This window comes from Tympanuchus pallidicinctus, unplaced genomic scaffold, assembly GCF_026119805.1.
Source record: "Tympanuchus pallidicinctus isolate F22 unplaced genomic scaffold, pur_lepc_1.0 scaffold7, whole genome shotgun sequence".
NCBI lineage: Eukaryota > Metazoa > Chordata > Aves > Galliformes > Phasianidae > Tympanuchus > Tympanuchus pallidicinctus.
Window position 1 is genome coordinate 9,790,943 of NW_026294791.1, and position 21,024 is coordinate 9,811,966.

The 21,024-nt window shown below is 50.4% G+C and overlaps 1 protein-coding gene across 10 annotated transcripts in view; it reads right to left on the minus strand.

Annotated features, from left to right (window-relative positions):
- PTPRF (protein tyrosine phosphatase receptor type F) overlaps positions 1 to 21,024 on the minus strand; it is a 341,929-nt gene that overhangs the window by 20,005 nt on the left and 300,900 nt on the right. For 4 of the 10 annotated variants that reach the window (XM_052666105.1, XM_052666109.1, XM_052666106.1 and 1 more), the window contains 8 exons: positions 19,775 to 20,353; positions 19,044 to 19,141; positions 13,874 to 14,127; positions 12,847 to 12,937; positions 10,382 to 10,594; positions 7,359 to 7,513; positions 4,140 to 4,255; positions 1,850 to 1,882 (listed from right to left, as the gene is read on the minus strand). In XM_052666105.1, coding sequence (XP_052522065.1) covers positions 1,850 to 1,882; positions 4,140 to 4,255; positions 7,359 to 7,513; positions 10,382 to 10,594; positions 12,847 to 12,937; positions 13,874 to 14,127; positions 19,044 to 19,141; positions 19,775 to 20,353 — 1,539 coding nt within the window. The remainder of the gene's footprint in view (positions 1 to 1,849; positions 1,883 to 4,139; positions 4,256 to 7,358; positions 7,514 to 10,381; positions 10,595 to 12,846; positions 12,938 to 13,873; positions 14,128 to 19,043; positions 19,142 to 19,774; positions 20,354 to 21,024) is intronic. The other 6 variants (XM_052666110.1, XM_052666108.1, XM_052666107.1 and 3 more) reach the window with 3 other exon arrangements.

Below are 21,024 nucleotides of genomic sequence, written 5' to 3' on the forward strand. Positions count from 1 at the left end.
CTCCCAGATGGGCTGGAGCTGGATGTAGGGTTCTCTGGTACGCCAAGGGTTGAAGCTGATCCTCCTGCCTACTCCTAACCATAGCACCAGCCTAAAAATCTCACTAGGCCTGTAGCATGAGAATTCCCTGAGAATGAATGAGCACAGCTTCTGAGTGGACAGAGCGTGTGTTCCCTGCGGAGCTGGGGAAGGTGGGAATGATTCCACGGAACAGAGTGGAGTCCCCTGGTCAGGGATTCCACAGGTCTCAGAGCTCAGCTCTGGGTGGATGGATTCAGAGCCCAACCATCACGACATCTTTCCCTGCAGCTGAGATGCTGAACTGGCAGGAACGTAGCTGCGAAACACCTCATCCAAAACCTAGCTCATGCAGATCCCAAGGCTCGTGACTCCGTTGGCGGCTCTGTGGGTTTCCCAGAAACCCCACATGGGTAATAACGATTATTAATAGGCTGAAGCTGTTGATTCACACCCAGGAAGACATGCTGGAGCATGGCCAGGAGCTTCTCCATTGCTCTGGAGCCTGAATGCTGCCGCAGATGGCAGCAACAGGCCGCTGAGGTGATGGAGCAGTCCCTGGGCTGGGCATGTGCACTTTACGCAGCGGTGACAAGTCATTAGGTGATAACATGGAAGTGTCACTGCATATTACACCGCAGCTGCTGCACAGCAGGGCTCCCAACACCTCTGCCGAAGGCACCTGCCATTGCTGCACAAAGGCAAAACCCCATCCAGCACATTTGTCCTTCTACCAATTGACAGTGAAGGTCCACAGCTGGTCTGAGAGCACACGGACCTGGGGAAGGAAGAGCTCCTCTCTGCTTTGTGCTGAGGCTCTCCTGTAGATGGTTCCCTGCTTGCCACTCTGCCCACTGGGATCTCATGCTTTGGTTTTTGCACACCCTGATATTGCTGCCAGAGCACAGAGGCTGCAGATCAGTAGCAGCCTTCACAGCACAGAGTCGTTGTGGGTGGGCAAGGAGAAGGGCATGGGAGCCAGGCAGAAGTGTGTGGCTGGAAGAAGAAATACAACTACAGCATGTAGTCATCCCGGTGTGGTCATATATGAAGCACAGTAGGTACTACACCACAGAAGAGGAGGAAGAGGTAGACAGTATCCCATTATGGTGCATATGGAACAAGAGCCACATACAGCACAGAGTAAAGCAGAAGGGATTGGTGGGGACTTGTGCACACCACCAGGACTTCTACATGCTCTTCCAATGATTCTGGCAGCTGGAGGTCCAGCTCTCTGCCAGGCTGGGAGGGCTGAGAGGTCTCACAGTGTCACCTCTCCCACTTTCATGTGCAGATTTAAGCAGCCAGGAGCAGATGATTTTATGGTTGCTTTACAGTGAATTTGAAGCTCACAAGACAAAGCAGAAATAAAGGGGCAGTTAGGCCCATAATCTGGTATTACTGCTTGCAACCTGCTGGAATACCCTTGGTGTCTGCTTCCCCTAACCTTACGGCTAAGGCTACAGGGGAAGAAGCAGAAGATGTGCAAGCAGGGGGATAGGAGTACCATTCCATTTGGCCACTGGCACTTTCTAGCTGGCCACCTTCTGCAGCCCAGCTGTTCCCACAAAGGCCTGGCACCCAGTGGAGCCCAGGGAGCAGGTGAAGGGCTGCAGGAGCCTCCTGGCAGCTCAGCACCAGGGCCTCCCCTTCTGCCACACTGTGCCGTGCTGCCGGGAGCCACGCATCATGTCCCAGAGTGGAACCACTGCCATTTTACAGTGAGTGAGGGTGACCTTCATGACATTGAAACAAAAATTACAGAGACGAGAAAGAAAGGGAAAGAAAAAGCAAAAGGTGTCAAAAGAGAAATACAGTAGTTAAAACTAACTTGAGATATTCGGGCAACTGGGGACACTGGCACCTGTAAAGAAAAGAAATGGGGCAAGAACAGAAATCCCATTAGCCTTTAAGTCATCACCGCAGAAGTTCAGAAATGGAAAGACAAAGAGGTGAAGATGCAAAAGAAAGCAGCACCTGTACAGAACCAAGCCTCCCTCCTGCATAGGGCTGCCTGCCCCTTTAGCTCTGGCCTGTGCTGTGCCCCAGTACCGATGTGCAGGGGAGTGGGCACAGAGTCCTCCACCCGATGCAGAGAGCCACACTTCTCATTACACACCACGTACAGCCTCATGCCCGAGGGCGGGCAGTCAGGGCAGGTCGGTGGTTTGTGCTGCATGCAGCCCCAGCAGCCTCTGCTCGGTGCTCAGAGCCCCCAGTTCTCCTGCAGCTCAGTTGGTCTCCTGTCATGGCACACTGGGACACTGCACAGCCCTGGACTTAGCCAAGCAGTACATTAGTACTGTCGGTCCCTGTTAGTACAGGCAGGCTGGCAGTGGGGAAAGTAACCCCTGTCTGAAGTCAGAACCAAGAAAACGAGAAAGCTTAATATTTAATAACAGCAGACCAATTAATTATGCATTAAACAAGGTTTCCCTGCTCAGCACACTCCAGCAGGGGGACTGAGGTGTGCTGGGCCAGTAGCCAGCACCTCTTGTCAGTGCACCCACACAGCACCACCTGGGCCACCAGCGGGTGACAGAGCGGCAACATGGGCCCGCTGGGCTCAGTGCCTTCCATGCCTCCTTGTTAACGAGTACAAGGCTGTCAGGAGCTGGAGCAGTTATTGCTAGCCACATGATATCTGCTTATGCCCTGCAGAGCCTCATTAGTGACGCAGGGTGGGGGGAAAGGATGTGGTGCTGTCACTTGGCGGGGAGTGCTGGCAAGGAGCATCACAGGGCACTGCTGCATCTCCAGTGCATTGGACTCTTTGGGTTGTTTTTTCTCTCCAGAGAGCTCTTCAAAATTAATAAACAAGGCAGTGTCATTGGCTTATGCTTAGGTGCAGGTGGGGAAGAAGAAATCTCCTGGACTGCTCTTCTTTTTGATGGCAGCTCTTGATCCCTCCTACAGCTCTAGCGAAGGATGCTCTTGTTGCACAACCCCATCTCTTTGCTGGAGCAGCTGTAAGCCCAAGCTGTTACACTCCTCCATGAAGTGAACCACAAGCAGATAACAAGACGGCTCTTGTGTTCCTGGGCTGTAGGATGTGTCACAGAGACCTGTCCCCAAGCACAGGTGTCCTAGAGCAGCCATGCTCAACACCTCGCTCCTCCTCTGGGAGCTGCACACTGTTGCTGACTGTGTGTCACTGCTTCTCGCTGCCATCTGCCCACTGAGATGTTCTCTCCCCATTGCAGTTCCCCCCCCTTGCTCCCCACAGCGTTTTCCTCCCACGCTGGTCCATGTTGCGGCCAATTACTGTGCCAGGTGGGCTGGCAACTGCCAGGTTGTTGCTGCATCCTTCCCGTGAGAGCTGCCACCAGCCCTGCCTGGGAGCTGCAATTCCTCTGGCAGCTGCTCTGGCACAGTGGGAGACATGCTGGTGAGGTCTGCGCTGCTGCAGCCAAGGCTCAGACCTCTGTGAGCGGCACCAGGAAAGGCTCCGCTCCCCCTCCCTGCCAGGCACATCTCGTTTACATCAGGAAATGGTCCCTTCAAAACCCTCCTGTTAGACGAAAGCTTTTAGATGAATGAGCAGCGGGAGGAAAAGGAAAGTAGGTTACAGACCAGGAGGAGCTGCGAGTTAGAAAAGAGCTGTGCCTCATTTACTGCCGAACTGCTCCCTCCATCACAAAACCAAGCCCTCCTCCACTTCATCTATGGCTCAGGCTTTCTGAAAGGCTCTGAATGAGCTGGGGTGAGCCCGTCTCTGATCGTGACAATGACAGGCACCGTGCTTTTGGTGCCATCAGAGACGTTACAGACACAAAGCAGCAGCATGAGACCTTTCTGCAGCAGGAAGTACAGTTGCCTCTGCAGGCTGTCACACAGCTACAGCCTGAGGCACCAGAGGCCAGTGCAGGCATGACTGGAGATGCTCTGCACTGAGCAGTCCTATGCAGAAAGCAACAGCTGTTCCTGAACCGCCATCTGGACAGAGGCCATTGAAACCAGCAGTGCCCATCACCAGGCCCCAGCACTGCCTGGGTAGCAGCAGGGGCTGCAGGCAGCTCTTCGTCCCTAGGTGAGCAGGACTGAGACTCCCTCTCTGGTGCGGGGATCTGGCAGAGGGGAATTAGGGCAGGTAGGACACAAGGGGTTTTGCTGCTCCCTACCTGGAGTCTGGTAGTTGAGCCGCCTCATCTCGACTGGGTCAGAAGAGTGGGCCAAGAGCGAGTCCTTCAGGCCAATGGAGTGCTCATCTTTGGAAGAGGGGGAGTGTGCTCTTTTCCTGTACACAGAGAGGACGGAGACAAGCAGGTGAGCTCTGGCAGAGAATGGCATCAACCAACCTGAAAAGGAATCTGTGTCCCTGTGTCCCAGATACCCAGCTCAACCTCAGGGTCCCTGGGGCTCCGGGCAGGTCACGTCCTGTTCTGTGCATCCAATTTCCCTTCTATGGGACAGAAGTGTTTGTATTTCAGTGATGGCAGAGGTTTGATTAGTGAGGCACTTTGAAATGAGAACTTCTGCGTAACACTGACCAGAGAAAAAGCAGACAGAGGCAAGATCTCATTTCCTTGCACTCCCTCTAGGAACTATTTCCTGTAGTGGAGGGATATAATCAAAATTTTTTTCCTCACGTATTAGACATATTTAAATATAGAACACTGTAATATAATAGTGTAAAGGCTCTTCAGGGTGTATTTTATTGGGCCATTAATATACGTCTTGAATGGCTGAAGGCACCCAAGGCGTGTATTAATGGAACAATAAAATACACTGTTGTCTCTTCATGCTATATTTATGCCTAAAGCAATGCCACCACCTCGGGCTCTTGCTGGAATTCACAGGCAAAGCAGGGACACATCCAATCAAAAAGTGGACAAGTGAACACTAAAGAAAATCTAATACTGTAAAAAGGGTTTCCAGCAATTCTCTAAGTTCCACTTCTCATTCTGTGTTACAAATACACTGGACATTCCCAGCTGTTGGGTAGGAGCAGGACGGGAGCACCGTCCCTTTGAGCCTGTGCCAATCCTGACGCCTTACCAAGATGCTAAGCATGCAGCAATATGCAGAGACTCTGTCTTCTGGCTACAGCCTGAAAATGGGTTCTGCCTGATGGTGAACCCCTCTGCTGACCTGATGCTTTCTTCAAAAGAGGGAGCTGCATCACTGCTATACTCTGTATAAATGCTAGCACATTTACCATCCAGAAAATTGCAACAGCCATTCTCTGCCTTCTGCTCCGTTGAGAGGCAATCTGAAGCACCCTGAGGGTTGCCATGCCCTGCACAGAGGCAGCTGCAGCTCTGGAGGGGGCACACTGAGCCACGCACCATCAGAAGCACTCAGTGAAGGCACAGGGTGCTGTCGCTTCCCCTGGCAGCTGTGCATGCCGGGGTTGGCACGAGTGATAGAAATGGTAAAATTTAATGCGTAAATCACAAGTGAAATCAGTGTTCCCTCTGCAGCTCAGGTCATGAGCAGCTCCATCTGCAGTCTGTGCTGCATCAGACACTGGGGTTGTTCAGTGGGGAGCACCAGTGTGTCTTCTCAACGTCTCAGAAGCCTTTTAGCTGCCTGGACTGAGACAAAAGAGCTCAAGGACTGAGCATTTTGCTAGAAAGAAAGAAAAATACATGGCAAATAAATAAAGCACTGTTCTTCCTCTCAGGAGCATGGCAGGATGTGCAGTGTGCTACTGTGTGCCAGCCTGAGCCCTTGAGCAAGATGGCCCAGCTTTGCTGGGGAACAGGCACAGCATAGAATGAATGTTTATCTCTCTCATTAACCTAATGGGGGCCACAGCTGAACAAACCTCCAGACCCCAAGCTATCTCCCCCTACTCAGCTTCAATTCATTCCCATTGTGGATCTGAAATTGTGAATATGCTCTATGAGTACCTTCAGGAGAAAATGCCTCTGAAGAAGCAGATGGCAAAAAGCAGAGGGATAATACAGCATCCCTGTGAGCACATGGGTAGTGCTGGTTGCAGACACGCTGCTGGCTGGGACAGGAATACTGGGTGTCAGGACAGAGGGCCTGTGCTGCTTCCTGGTGCTTATCTCTGGGTTGTGCCAAGGTGGGCACAGCACCTGTGGGGCCCACAGGCAGATCTTCCCTGGTAGAGGGGGAGGGGACCATTTTTTCAACTTCAAGTCCAGCAAACATTTTATTTCTTCCAATTGTCTGGTATTCCCTTAACATTTCCTCATTACAGAATGCAAGAATGCACCTGCACTCTTGCCAGAATAGCTCTCAGTCTGAAGTGACTGAGAATAGAATGAAACACATGTAACTGTTGTTGTTGTAGTTTCTGGATTTCTAATTTAATTGCGAAAACAATCTGGGAAGTCTTTATGCTGGAACCATCTCCCTGTGTCAGCCTGTGATGCCTTTGAGGAAATAAAGTCTTTGTAAACCCCCAGGGTTGGCATGCCCTCATGCTCCCAAAAACAAAGATGCCCCTTACCAGCTGCAGGCTTGATATTTACAAAGGGAAATAGACTTGAAATTTTAGCAAAACAAGAAGATAAAATGGATTCCTACCTTTCTTGTTTACTAGATCCAGGGAAGAGCAGAAACAGAAAAAGGAGAAGATCACTGACACAGAAAGGCACTGACTGCACATGCACAGCAGAGCTCCATTTAATCAGACAACAAAAGCAGCTCCCTTCCCCTAGCTACAGATACATATGTAAATAGAGAGTCCAGGAGGAGCAGAACCTTGGAGCTGAGCTGATAGAAAATGTGACCTAGTGTAATTGAACAGGCTATGCGAACACATGCAAATGCAATCTGCAGCTCCTTGCAAGGACTGACAATTGCCTCACACCACAGCTACAGCTGTAGCAGGACCGCTCTGCTACCCACTCTGAAGCAGGCGGCTGCTTTGGCACGGACACAGCAGCCAGGACCCAGAGGCCTCAAGAGGAGAGCTCCTACTTCGATGTCAGCCTGCCATATCCATGCCCTGTTCTCATCCTGTTCCCCCTGTCAGAATTCACAGCAGTGGGGGCAGTGCCAGAGCTCCAGCAGGCAATTTCAGAAAGCACGCAGTGCTACATACATCCCTGGTGATGCAAATCCAAGCTGTGAGAGCAGAGAGTGATCAGGCTCCTTCAAGGGACAATGCTGCTCTCCTTTGTCCCACTGCTTACAGGTTTCCCTAACCCACAGCAGCTTTGTGTCCTTGGGCTGACATTAATTACCTTCCACATATCCAACCCTGCAGTCTTTGTACCAGGCAGAGATCTTTCTCCTCCCTGTGACCCCGAAGGACTGCCTACCTGGGCTCCCCATACCTGAAGGGCAGAAGCAGGGTCATGAAGGTGCCACCACCTGCAGTGCTCATGCTGTACCTGCAAACACCCTGGAGCATATCTCACCTTTTGAAGAGGAGTATAGCGATGACGATGATGATGATTAGTATCACAGCCAGGACAGGTCCCATCACCCACAGCATCTCCGGCTCGTCCTGCTGCTTCGCTGAAGCCAATTCCATCACAATCTCATCTGAATAGGGGCTGGCTGCGTATCTCTTCTGAACAGCACCGCAGGAGAGGGAGAGAAAAGCAAGCATCCATTAGGCTAAAGCAACAGCCACATCCCTGAAACCGAGGTTTCCCCTAGCAGGGAACAGTGTTGCTTCTCAAACCACATATCCTCCCTCTCTCGGCATCAGCAGAGGTCCCACTGCAGAAGCAGTCTCTTCCTGGTATGAGACAACTCCGTGCCAGCAACTTTCTGGCTAGCAGACCTGGCCCCGAGGTGCCAAACCGGAGCAGCCCAGCTACGAGCCACTTGCCAGCCCTGGATTCTCTCAGAGCCAAATCACAGGCTTTTGAATCCCAACCAATTGCACAGTGGGGCTGGCTGATGATTCCTAAGTGGTTTGTAATACCTGCTGTGCTGATATCAACACATCTCTCCAGGACAGGGCTATATTAGGAAACCCCCTGCTGGGCTAGGCGGTTTTCTTAAAGGAACAAAATGACAGGAACATTTTCTTCCTAATGTCTCTGCTCTGATAAACAGACCTTGGAAAGGGGCTCATGCTCACAAGTCCCTTTCCAGAGATCTCTGCATTCTGGCAGCCCAGTGATTTACAACCTGAAGTGCCAGCTCTCCAGCCCCACCAGTGAGACAGGATTAGCAGAGACCCAAATCCTTCCTGCAGCACAGTGACAGCGCACCAGGCCTGTTCTGCTGCTGTTGCTAAGGCTTTGGAACTGTGCTGCCCCTTCTCAACTCAGCAGGGTTAAACACTGCAAAAAGAAATCCTTTCCCCCTGTTAGCGAGGGCCAGGGCTGTCTCAGTTCTGTGCCTGTGGCTTTTGAGCAGCACCTGCTGCCCTGCAATGGGGAGCTGGGAATGCTCTGCTCTTGCAGAAAGATTTGGTCACTGGAGTGGTGCCTGCGGGTCTATGAATCGCCCAAGTTAAGGTTGGAGTTTAAACATGCCCTTCTGTCTGTGTGCATGTGAGGGGATGGGAGAGAAACATCAAGCATGCTGCAGCCACTGAGCCGCACAATTTGATCTCCTCTCACAGGTGCCCTTGATCCCAGCCAGCCTGGTTTCACACGTGTGGAGTACAGAGGATGCTCTTATCTGTGCCTTCCTTCTGGCAGCATGCAGGTGCAGCATCCTCGCTGCTCTCCTCGGCTTTATCAGTGGACAGAAATGCCACTGGCTTGTTGGGGTGAGGAGGAGGCTGCTGCTTTGACTGTGTAACTTTTCAGCTTTTTTTCGTGTCACTGACATTGCCGCTGGCTCCTGGTTCAGCTCTGTTCCTACAGCAAATATGCTCGAGACCACTGTAACCCGTTGGCCCCTGGTGCAACAGGGCAGGGTGCAGCTCTGAGCATGGCAGAAACAGGAAGATGCTCCATCAGAGGTGAGGGAAGGGGCTGAAGGCCTGGGGCTTCTTTCTGTAGGGGCAAAGGGCTGCTCTGGACAGAAGGCATACTGGCTCTACCCAGCTAGATCAAGCTGCAGTGGGCAGAGAGAAGGAGCCTGCTGCTCTGTGCACCCAGAAAACATACGTCTATCTCCAAGCTTTGTGCAAGGGAGGACACAAGATTCACGTTTCTGCAGAAACCTTTTGGAAATGCCTCCTTTTAAGAGAAGGCAGGAGCAGAAGTCAGAAGGGCTGTTATCTCAGTGGCATTTCCAACAGCAGACTGACAGGTGCAGGTGCCCCTGAGCTCAGACAGAGGTGTTGTTTCCATCACCCTCCCCTCCACCTTTGAAAAATGGTGATGCTCCACTTGTCTGCTGACGCCAGAGACACAGCAAGCAATTTCAGAGGAGCTGAGTGAGGGAGATGGTGCACAGCCCTGGAAAGAATGTCTCAGGCTTTAAATGAAAATGGGTGTGATGCAGCGACGGATGCAGAGAGGTGGCAGCTAGGAGTAAAAGCCCCACTGGTAGCTGACTGGGGGGCTGTGGCAGATCTGCGCTAGGGAGAAGATGATGTTCATCATCTGGTTATGGTCATCTCTTCTTAACAGAGACTGCCAGGAGAGCATACCTGGAGGCATCTGCTTTACCTTATTGTTACTTTGTGACTCTCCTCCCTTCACCAGCATGCGCATCTTGCCACAAGAACACGTGAGCTGGATGAGAAATGAAGAACTTGACCAGCCCTAATGAGCCATTACAAGCAAATGAGGCCGAGGAAAAAAGCCACAGCTTGGAAGCCGCCCAAAGGATTCCGTGCATCTTTATTATTTCCATTATTTACACACCAGTCGCTGCCACTGCTACTCCTGCCCTTCCTGTTTACAGCTGGATGCTGGTGGAAAGGCCTCCTGGTGCTGCTCTCTGCTTTGTGCACTGCCACTCCTTTCCCCAGCACAGCCCCAGTGCTTGGTGACAAAGGTACGGCCCATTTGCCTCCAGCAAGGTGAGGCACAGGAGCTAGAAGCCTGGGGTGCAGTAGGCACGTGCATGGTGTGGCTTTGCCCTGCTGACAGCCCTGCAATGGAGGCAGGTTCACTTCTCCCACTTGTCACCTGAGATGGGATTCTGGCCAGAGAAGGGCCACAAAGGCAACTTTGCAATGGGGCTGTTTTTCACAGGCCGAAAGGAAGATTAGAAGCTCTCCCATGCCAACCACGTGTCACGCTCTGGTCTGGGAACAGCTCAGCAAGCCGCAACCAAGCCTGCACAGAGTGGGTGTGTTTGCACTGCCCTCCACTCTCATCTGTTATGTCAAACACATGTGCCATTTCCCTCCAAAAACACCATCTATCAAGTCAGCTCCCACAGACATCCTGGCTCGCAGACACCAGCTACGCAGCCTCCTTCTTTCCTCTTTGGAGAAAGCTCCACCACGCTGCTTTCAGGCCCTACCCGCCCCGAGCCCATGCAGCTGTGCCAGCCTGTGCCCCCAGCAAAAGGTCCTTACCGTGTCCCCATCCTCCAGCGAGGCCAGCACGAAGCAGCGGTAGCTCAGGTCCTGAGAGAGGGGCTTGTTGTAGAAACCCTTGTAGTTCTTCTCATCCCCCAGAGTGAAGGTCTCAGGCAGCACGTCCACTTGGGCAGCAATGTAGGGCTTGAGTCTGTCTGCTTGGCGTCGCTGGCGCCTGCTCTGACTGCCCTGGCTTATGGCCTCCAGCAACTGGGGACAAACAAGGTGCATCACTACAGCTTCGCCTAGCGTGGCACCGCCTGACGCCGTCACCGTACTGGCTGTAAGGCTCAGCAGGGCGGAAGGAAGGCAGGGAAATGACACTGGGTTGGATTTGGACACGGCAGTACAAAGAAACCTGTCATCCCAATGTAGCCCCTATCATCCCAACGGTCTACAAGGGAACCAAGCCATGCTTTTTGGCCCAGGTGTTGGTATGTGCAGTAAGTCAGGAATTCTTTATGGACGCTGGACGTGAATTACAACTGACACTGATGTATAGGGAAAAAGTGACATTTGCTGTGTCTTTCCCTTCCGTCAGAGCTTCCATATTTCACCTGCTGCTGTGTTGCAGGAAGAGCTTTGTGTAAATCACTCAGTGATAACAGATTTCATGGGATGTTTGGAGCAAAAATGGCAAATTTCATAGTCAGCCACAAATTCACGGAAAAGGATATGAACACAAAAAAATTCAGTTACACTGCTAAGAAAGACTCTCAGATGTTAAAGATGTTTTTCTAATGAATAAAAACAAACACCAGACCTTGCACAGATCTACAGTGAAGGAGGAGGCATGAAACACATGAGTGTTGTCAGGGCAGATAGGGAACGCTGGTTCTATTGCAGGGTTGGGGACAGAGATGTGCACACAAAGCCACAGCACTGAGCTCACCCTCCAACCATGACAGCCCTGTAAGGCACCCCCTACTCTTTCCTCTCATCAGTCCACCTTTGGCTTCTTCCTAAGAGGCACGTTGGAGTAAGCACAGGGGGAAAAGGCAGAGAGATGGTGGAGTTTTCCCCCAGTACACATCTCCTGCACCTTGGCTGGAATGTCTGTGAGGCTCTGTGGCAGAAGACATAGCTGTTTGTGGATGGACCCCACAAAACCACAGGGCTCCAGCACTGATTGATGCTGCTGGATGTTACTGCCACCTATATATGTAACACACTGTAAGTCTGCACCAAAGGAATGCTAGGCTTGCAAAGTTCAGATCCTGAAAAATTAGATGTCAGAATTATTATCACCTGTACAAAAATAATTCAGCAGTGCACTGTGTTAGAATCCTTGATGACGCGGTCACATACCATCTTTTCTGTAGCTCCCCTGCCTCATTCAATAGACAGGACAGACAGTGCTTAATCAAGGAGCAGCTTTGCCATATTTTGTTTTTTTCTTTGCATTATGCAGCCCGAGGCTTTGTTTATTGCTTACTATTCAAACCCAGCTCTGAAGACAAAATTAATAATTTCCTCGTGGGCTTTTCTATGGTGCTGATCACTGTAATATTACAAGTGCTTCACAAACATTAATGATCTTATCTTCCAAACACCCATATGAGGTGAAATGAAAGCGATTATCCTCATTTTACAGAGAGAGAACAGAGGCACAAGGACATAAATGTAAAAAATGTCCACTAATTTTGAATGTCAAATTGAAAAGCCATCAGCTTGTTTTGTTTTTAAAGAAAACTGAGCATGTTTTATTGCACTGACTGTATCAGAGTTCTACTGACCTTTCTCTGCAGCTGGGGATGCTCAGGCTTTCCAAGCAAGGCTTCAGTATCTCAAACTGAGGACTCCAAAAAAAGGCAGAACAGTGACTGCTAATGCAAATGGTGTTTTACAGTGTTTGCCCAGGACTAGGTAAAGCCATTAGAGATAGAAACCAGCTCTCTGAATTGCCTTCAGCTACCTACAGCACAAAACCAAACCACCCCTTCTCATCCTACTCTTGTCTTCCTTGTGTTATTTTCGAGATTTTGCAAGGACAGGATGCAGGGGAACTACAAATGATGGCTCTTCATTACACAATTCTGCTTCACATGCTGAACAGATCCACCCATACCTGGAGCGAGCTGGGACCCCATGGAAAAGACTCTGCAATCATGTAATTAAAGATTAATGATAAGCAGGGGCTGACTTACATCTTCTAACACTCTGTAATTTCTGAGTGCTTCAAAGCTTACAACTTTGTTCTCTTAATGGACCCGTGTGTGATTTCAGCGAATCTGGGTGTGTGATTTCTTGGAATTTTCCTTATTTCTTTGGGTGGCTATATGTGGGGAACAAAGAGCCTACAGGCCCTTGTGTGGGATTCTGCCAGCACCCACAAGTGTGCTGCTCCTGCACTGGGCAATCTGCACTTGCGGGTGAATGCTGACAGCCTGCAACAAGAGTGTGCAGGGAATTGTGCAGATTTTGCAGGACACTTCTACTGCAGCACTGCTTCATGCTCCTACCTGGTCCAGCTCCATCTCATCAGGCGTCCGCCACCGCGCTGTTGGGCTGCTGGGGCTCTGCTCTGCTGGCACGACCACGATGTAGTACCACCTGGCAGGAAGGAAAGCGTGAGCACGGGGCTTTGAGGAACACGTTCCACATCCCTCCCCGAGATGACCCGCTCCTCTCCCTGCCCTCTGAGTGGCAGAAGAGCTCAGGAAGGAGGAGGCCAGCTCTCCAGCTGTACCAGAGAGGGGAACTCTCCTTTCTGCGCTCATCAGGTTAATGAAGATCTCCATTGGGTGGTGTAGGAGCTGCAAGAAGGACATTTATATAATCGGATTGTAGCAAGAACCCTGAGGGAATTCAGCACAAGGATACCACAGTAACGAATAAGACTTCCACAAACTCGCTTTTTTAATCTCCTTGAGGCTTTAGCCATTATTTATTTAAAGGATATTATATACAGAGTCAGAGAAAGTTCCCCCTGATCCTGAACTGCGTTTTTGCTGGTAGCATCTGGAGCATACACACCAGGGCAAGGGCAAACTGTCAGAGAATTGTCTTAATTTTACTGCATGTAAATATTTGCTCAGAAGCAGCCAGCAGTATGAGCCCATGTTCACACAGGTAAATGCCTGGATCTGTACTGTAGCCTGCTCTGAAATTCACTCCCAGGTCACAAAGCCCTCAGGCTGGCGGGAGCCCACCCTGCACTCCTCCCCACCTTCAGCCCCTGATACTCCCCTCTCCATCTATCTTTGCAGAATAGTAGAATCATTTGAGTTGGAAGGAGCCTTTAAAGTCCATCTCCTCCAGCTCCGCTGCCATTAACAGGGACATCTACACTCCCATCAGCTGCTCATAGCACGATCCAGCTTGACCCTGGGTGTCTTCAGGAATGGGGCATCTACCACTTCTCTGGGCAACCTGTTCCAATGCTTCACCACTCCTTTATTCAGTCTCAATCTGAATAGTTTGAGTTTGAAACCATTTCCCCTTGTTCTATCACAACGAATGAACCAATGAACAGAAGACAGCACCTACCGAACTGGCACAGTGGTCTGCACTTTGGGAAGGGTAAGCGTGAACTTTCCCTCCTGGATGTACTTGTTGGTGGCGATGGGTTTGCTCTGCAAGACGTCAGGTGCGGTGCGGATGGAGACAAGATGCTGGAGCCCCCCAGCACTGTTCCCACGGTTCATGAGCACAAAAGAATAGTCCGTGTCTGGCTGGAGGTCACTTATGAGCTTCTTCATGGAGTGGCCATCCACCTCCACGCTCTGGCTATTGTACAGAATCTGAAATGGGAAAAAGACACGCTTATGCGGCCGACAGCAGCATTACAAATGACAATTTTGCTGTGGGCCCTCCCTGAGGTGTCCAGGTACCGTGTGCTTCACAAACAGTCATCAATCTTCAGGTAAAAAAGAGCAGCCCCCAGCAGAGGGCTGAGCAGTGCTCCCTGTGCCTCGCAGCAATGGGGCAGATAGGGGCAGAGCCTGGTGCTCAGTCTCGTGCCACACACGCACGGCTTTTCAGCACTGCTTTGGGGGAGGAATTCAGATGGCTATGTGTTGCCCTCGCACAGAGACGAATGGCTCTTTGTTTTCTGTCTCAAGAGGCTACAACAAGCAATATGCTTTTGGTGTAAAATCCTGTCTGCTTTGAATTGGTGGCACTCCCGTGTCTCTCAACTGATGCCTGATCAAACGGTTAGTGCTGAGCACCCTCCCACCCCCCAGCAAGGTGACCGGGGGGTACGTGCCTCGCTGACGTCTTTGAGATCCCGCACAGGGCTCACAGATCGGGACCTGAACCAAATGGCAGCTCTGCAGGTGTGACACCCTGTTGCCATGACAACAGATGCTGGCGCTGCGCTGGCCGCGGGCAGGGGACCAGCGCTGCTTTTCACTGCTGCCGGTGCCCCCCTGCGCAGCCTTCAGCTAAGGGCTTTTTCTCCTTGCCCTGCTGCAGCCATGCCTACCCCTGGCTAAGGCCCCGCAGCCACGAGCACTGCTCTGGGAACCTTGCTCTTCCTCTTGCTAGAACAATTCCTGTGCCCCAAAATGCTCAGTGCTGCCTCTGCAAAGCTAAAACTCAACCAAAGCCATGGAGACAAAGGGGTGTTGGAGAGCCGGAGGGAGCAGAGGTTGTGCCCCAGCTGGGACAAACCACCTGCTTCCTTCCATCCAGCACGGCAGGGCAGTGATGAAGGTGCAGACACGGCATGCCAAGAACAGGCAGAGGCAGAACTGGAGCATGTTGCACTGTGGCAGCTAATGCATGCCACAGGCAGAGACCACACAGTAAATGTGCTCTCTCCAACAGAAGATGAGAGTCAGAAGATGGCTCTGTGGAAGAAAAATGACTTGAAGTAGAACAGATCTCTTGCCAGCTGAGCCTGCTGTGCAGGCTGACACAGGCAGCAAGGGAGGGGCTGAACTTTCCTTCCAAGTCACCTTTGCAGCAGGTGGCATCAATCTGCAGAAAGTTGCTGGCTTGCTGGGACTAAGGGTAGCTTATTAGCACTGCTCCAGTATTTAGTGCTTCAAAGCTTACAACAGCAATACCCAGGACAAGCTTCAGATTATCTCCAGATCACTGTGATTGAGGCTGGGATAGAAAAAGAGCCCCATTTTTTCTTGTGCCCTGGCTTTGTGATGCTGGGAACTGAGAAAGGATTCCCAACAGGTAACAGAGCAGCAGTGAGGAGCTGCAATGGAGAGACATGGTCCAACTTGTTTGTTGACGTGCTTCAGTCTTCAGGGATGAACTGCAAAAATAAGTTCCTAGTACTGAAATAAAGGTGGGGTTTGCAGAGACCAAGCCCCCTCTGGCTGCCCCATGTGCAGAAAGGCAGTCAAAAGGAGGGTGGCTGGGGATGCCCAGGTGTTCCAGACAAGAGCAGACCGTGAAGAGTCCACGGGGAGCAGTGAGATCTCACCTCATCTCACATGCTCCAACACATACTTAAACAAAACCAAACTTCAAACACTAAGAGATATGCTGGAATGATACAAAGCTCACAATGAGTTCACTTGCCTCTCAGACAAAAATTCTCATTATGAATTCTCCCTAATAAAGGCATCACCAACTGCTTCTGCTTTTGCTCTAGGGAAGACACTTGCTCACCAACTGCCTGTGCACGACACATCTGCTGGGGACACAGCTGTTCTCCTGGGGCAAGAGGAGGCTGAAAAGATGGTCAGGCACTTCAGTTCAGTGTTTCCCTGCTTGCCCAGTATTAGAACCAGCCAGGACACAGTCCCTGATCCAGTCCTGATATCAGGCTGATTTTCACTGCCATGAACAGAAATTTCATTTCCAAAGATGGTGAAATCAGCATCTGCAACGCTTTCCAAATCATTCTCCAACCTCCTCCTTTTTCACTGCTGCTGTAGCAGTTCCACGTTCCTTTACCTGCCATAACACATTGTCTTCTCAAATGTTATGCACCATTAGGTAAGGTCTCTGCACAAACCTTACAGTAATGTAAGGGCTCACAAACAGTCATTCGTGCACAGCTGGAGATGCCCGGGAGCTCAAGCAGGAATGCTATTTAGAGGTTGCATCATGGCCCACTGATAACTACTTAAGTCAGCAGCAAATTTGGCCCAAGGGCTCTGAACTGCCAAACATTGCTGACTAGCCCATGGATTGCTGTAAAATGTCATTCGTACTGCTCTTACTCACAAGAGGGAATATGCAAGGCTAGAAGCTAGGTGGGTCCAAATGTCACTGCTGAAGGTCTGCTGTTTGATTTTGAGGCAGTAAAAAATATATTGAACTAAAAGGTGAAATGACACAGTGCGCAACACTGCGAAAATAATTACTTGATGGAGAAGTAGATGAAGTTGACTTTTTGAGGGGCAGGATTGTTACATCCATGGGACACTATGTCAGAAAGCACCATTCAGGTTCCCAGGGGCTGTATCCAAACCTACATCATAATCATTTTCAGAACGTGCTACTCCTTCTCCAGATTTGTAAGACACCTCGTGATGCTGCCTTCATCAACCAATATATCCCCCATCCTGCTCTTCAGCTGAAGAATGTCTCAGGGCAATTCAGTATCCCCAGGGAGAAGGTCATATCTATCTTACATGTTCCATGAAAGCTCCAGAATGACTTTCTGCGTTTCTGAAATAGAAAAGGAATGATGCCTCTGCACCAGCGCATAGGCTGGGCAACATTTTACAAGGAATTTATCTCCTCGACCAGAAGAAGCTGTGAAAATTCCCCAAAGAGAACAAAAACCTTCCTTATTGATTTGGTAGCAATGACAATTCCTAAGGTCTCAGTTCAACCTCTATGAAAAAAACAGCAACAGTCCTGCCTGTGTCCCACTATTCATTGTCAGAACAATATCTACTTTAATTAAATCTGTTAAAGTAGAATATGACACCCTTCGGGACATAGATTTAGCGTGAGACTGTTTATCAAGTGTAGATAATACTAATTGTTCCCATGGAGATTTATCTGCTATGCTAGTTACAATATTAGGCTCTGGCCTCAGCATCCCATGTGCCCGAATTAGAGGAGAGAGGTGAGCCTTGTTTATAAAAATCAAAGTCCTGAAAGTTATGGATTTCCTTCGACTGGCACAGTCAGCGACCTGGAGCTGACCCTCTTAGCTCCTCACCTCAACTCGTGTGTGTCTGCAAGCCTGCAAGTATTAACAGAAAGAAGACACTATTAGAGAAATATCCTTGTAACACTCTTGCTTGCATGACTGCTCTTCAGCTAGTAAGTGGCTGATGCCATCTGCTCCTGTGTCATCCGAGGGTTAACCCGCAGCAGGGGCAGATCCTGAGTCATCGTGCCAGCAGTCACAGCTCCCAGGCAGAGACAAGAAGTCAGTGTCATGCCCTTGGATCCTGGCTACCCCCAACCACCCCGCCATCCTTACGCGTTAGTAATGCTCCAAAGGTCACACTGTCCCTTTCGTGCACTCAGCTGCCAGACAGAGATGTGGGCTTTATACCATAGGAATGAGGCAAGATGAAGTGGCCTGGTTCTTTGGCAGGGTGCACAGTAACAGCGATCAGTGAAGTTCCTCACGGCCAGATTATCTGAACACTGATCCTAACACATCGTTCGCTTGGGAAAACTTTGAATACCATGAGGTGTCCATAAAAGCCTTGTCTGCCTCAGCTAAATTCTGCATGTTAACAAGTGCCTGCTATTGATCACGGTAATTCAGCTTTAGGATCTAGACAAGGAGAGTTATAGCAAGGATCACATGCACTGACGTGGACGCAGCCCCAGACCTCCATCCCATTCCCTTGGCCATGGCTCCCCCACAGCTTGTGCTGCTCACACTTGTGACACCCCAAGGGTGAGGACGTTCCTTATTCTCTTTCACCCCCTGAGATTTATGCATCTGCCCTGACGTTCTGCAGTAATTGAAAAAAGCAATCCTCGTGTTTGAGACAGGACTTGTTGCAGAAGGAGTCGTTTTTAGTTTGATTCACTGACTGGTTTTCAGACCAATTATTCCCAGTGGTCTCTCACGATTAAATCACATCTGTAATTTCTCACACTTCAACTCTGAATCAGGCGTCATGACAAGCTTTTGCTAGCCTGACCAGTAGGTCCCAGCTGTGCAAATACCAAGTATAAGATATCAAAAGAGATGATGGAGGAGCAAAGCACACATTGGGACCATATGAACAACCACTGCAACTGCTCATCAGCAAAGCACCAGTAATCGCAGGGTCCCAAACAGTTCCCATCTCTATTAGAAAAGGCAAGCTGCAAGTTTCAAGGGCGCTGTCAAGGGAGAAATGGGTACATAGCAGAAGTTGCTACTGACAAGATAGGATGGCATCCTTTGCTGGTAGGCTTCAACTAACATTATTCACTCCTGTTTATTACCATGAGCTGCAAGTGCTGGCTGTCTATTCCATAACTGATCAAAAGAGAAAGAAATCAACAAAATTACAATATCTTCTGGCTTGAGAAGAGTGAAAGGAGGGAAATCAAGAAGCAGTGTGCTCTTCTGTGCATCATGGTTCACACACGGGTGCTCAAAAGCAAGAGCAGCTAGCTAACCTGGGCATGGAGATCTGAGCTCCACAAGACCCCAGACCAGTGAGCGATCTGACCTCGCTCTGCTGGTCTCACGTCTGATGGCCTGAAAACACCATGCAGCATGTCAAGGTGCTGCTTTTCCCAGACCTGCTAATTGCCAGCTCTGCATCCCCACGCTTACCTTAAAAGGCACTGCAGATTTATAGGAGTCAGGCACTTCCCAGCTCAGCAACACGGATGTTTTCATGACGGCGTTGACACGGAAGTTCTTAGCAAAAACTGAAATAAAAAACAAGATTTTTCAGCACTGTGGGCCAAGTCAGGACAGAGCCAGGCAGCAGCTCAGCTCTGAGTCTCTCTTTGTCTAACTCAGCAGCAGACTTCAGAGAGGTCAGCTACAGCAGAGAAGTGACATACGAGGAGAAAAAAGCAGCAGCCTTTTACCAAGTCTCCAGTCTCCAGTAGAGTTCCCCTTTTTGACTATACTTCCCAGCATCACGGAAATGAAGCTGTGGGCTGAACTGCAGCCTTCTCTTCCCCCCTCCACTCACACTCTGCTGGCCCTTTGCCATGATCAAAGAGCAGTGGTGCTCAGGTACTGGATCTGCAGATGATCCTACCCAGCTGTCTGCTCTAGTTCAAGCAAGAGCCTTTCATGTACAGATAAAAGAGCAAAGTGTGCCTGTGGAGCAATGAAAGCAATTAAGCTACCACCAATGCCCCCCTTGCACCCCCCCCAAACGACAACTTTAAGGAATCCTTCCTTGAGCCTCCCCTCGCTGAACCAGTTTTACATTAGGGAGCCACACACTACCTGATCTCATTAGACAGAGCCAAGGGAAGTGAATCGAAGCAAAGGTCCCTGTCCTGGAGCCAGAGTTTGATGTTAGGGCTTGTTAGAGGGCCGCTTACCTTGCTCAACAGGCATGGTCCGAGACTGGATGCTGGGGCTGAGCGGCCCAACCCCCTTATTGGTGCGGGCCCTCACTTTGATGTCGTAAGTGGTATCAGGCTTCAAATTCGTCAAAGTGATACTCGTGTCCTTGGTGATGTTAGCCAGGTCCTGCTGGCTATTTATATCTCTGTATACCACTGTGTAGTTGACAATCTTGCCATTTCTTTCCGCCAAGACTGGGGGGTCCCATGCAACCTCTGTGGTGGAAGTGGTGAGACCCACCACGCGCAGGTTCTGTGGGAAGCCACTCGGCACGTCTTCTGCAGTAGTGATCTCCTTCTCAAACTCCTCTCCTGGACCAGCTCTGTTCTTGGCAGACAGTTTGAAGAGATACGTGGCCCCCTTGTGCAGGTTGGTCACAGTGTAGTGATGGTCTCTCTTCCCGAAGTCTATCGTGTTCATCTTTTCCTCATCAAGACGTCTGTACTGCAGCCGGTAACCCAGCAGCTCCCCTACCATCTCCTTGGGTGGGTGCCACTGGATGAGGGCTGTGTTCATGGCTGTCGTGCTAATCATCATGGTGGGCTTCCCCGGGACTGCAACATAAACACACAATGACCACCTGTAGCCTGGGAGGAGGGAGAGGAAGGACAGCTTCCGTGCTGCTCAGTCCGTGAGGATTGAGGAAAGTGGGAAAGTTCAGACAACAGGGTGAAGAGGACGACAGACAATTCACATGGATAGAGGCAGAATGACCCTAATCCAGTGGTGAGGGAAGCTGGAGCCAGACAGCTCTTGGCTGCCATTTTCCCATGTGCCGCCATTTAAACAGGCAATAAATCCAGCCACATCCAGCCCCAAAATTCATCCCCTTTTACAGGAAAGGTGTAAGGTACCTCAAAGCTTCCCATTTATCTCAGAGAAGAGCTGAATCCCGTCCTCCTAATCAGTGGTCTTCAGACTCTCCAGCTGGTGCCCAGCACCAGGCCACGGGGCCCCAGTGCAGTTCGACACCAGCCACACAGAAGCCCGAGTCCAGCACCCTGGTCTGTCTGGAGGCAGACTAATTTCATCCCGAAACCTTGCAGTTTTACCATCTGCAGTGGCAGCAAGCGGAGCTGGGCGGGCTGTTTATCATCAGAATGCGTTTTGCTTTAGCTGATGAACAGAGTCATGATGCCAGTGTCGATGTGAGAGGTGAACACAAGCGTTCCATGGGACTTTTGTTTAGGCTGAACAAGTCAAGGGGTGTTGCCGTCACGGGTTG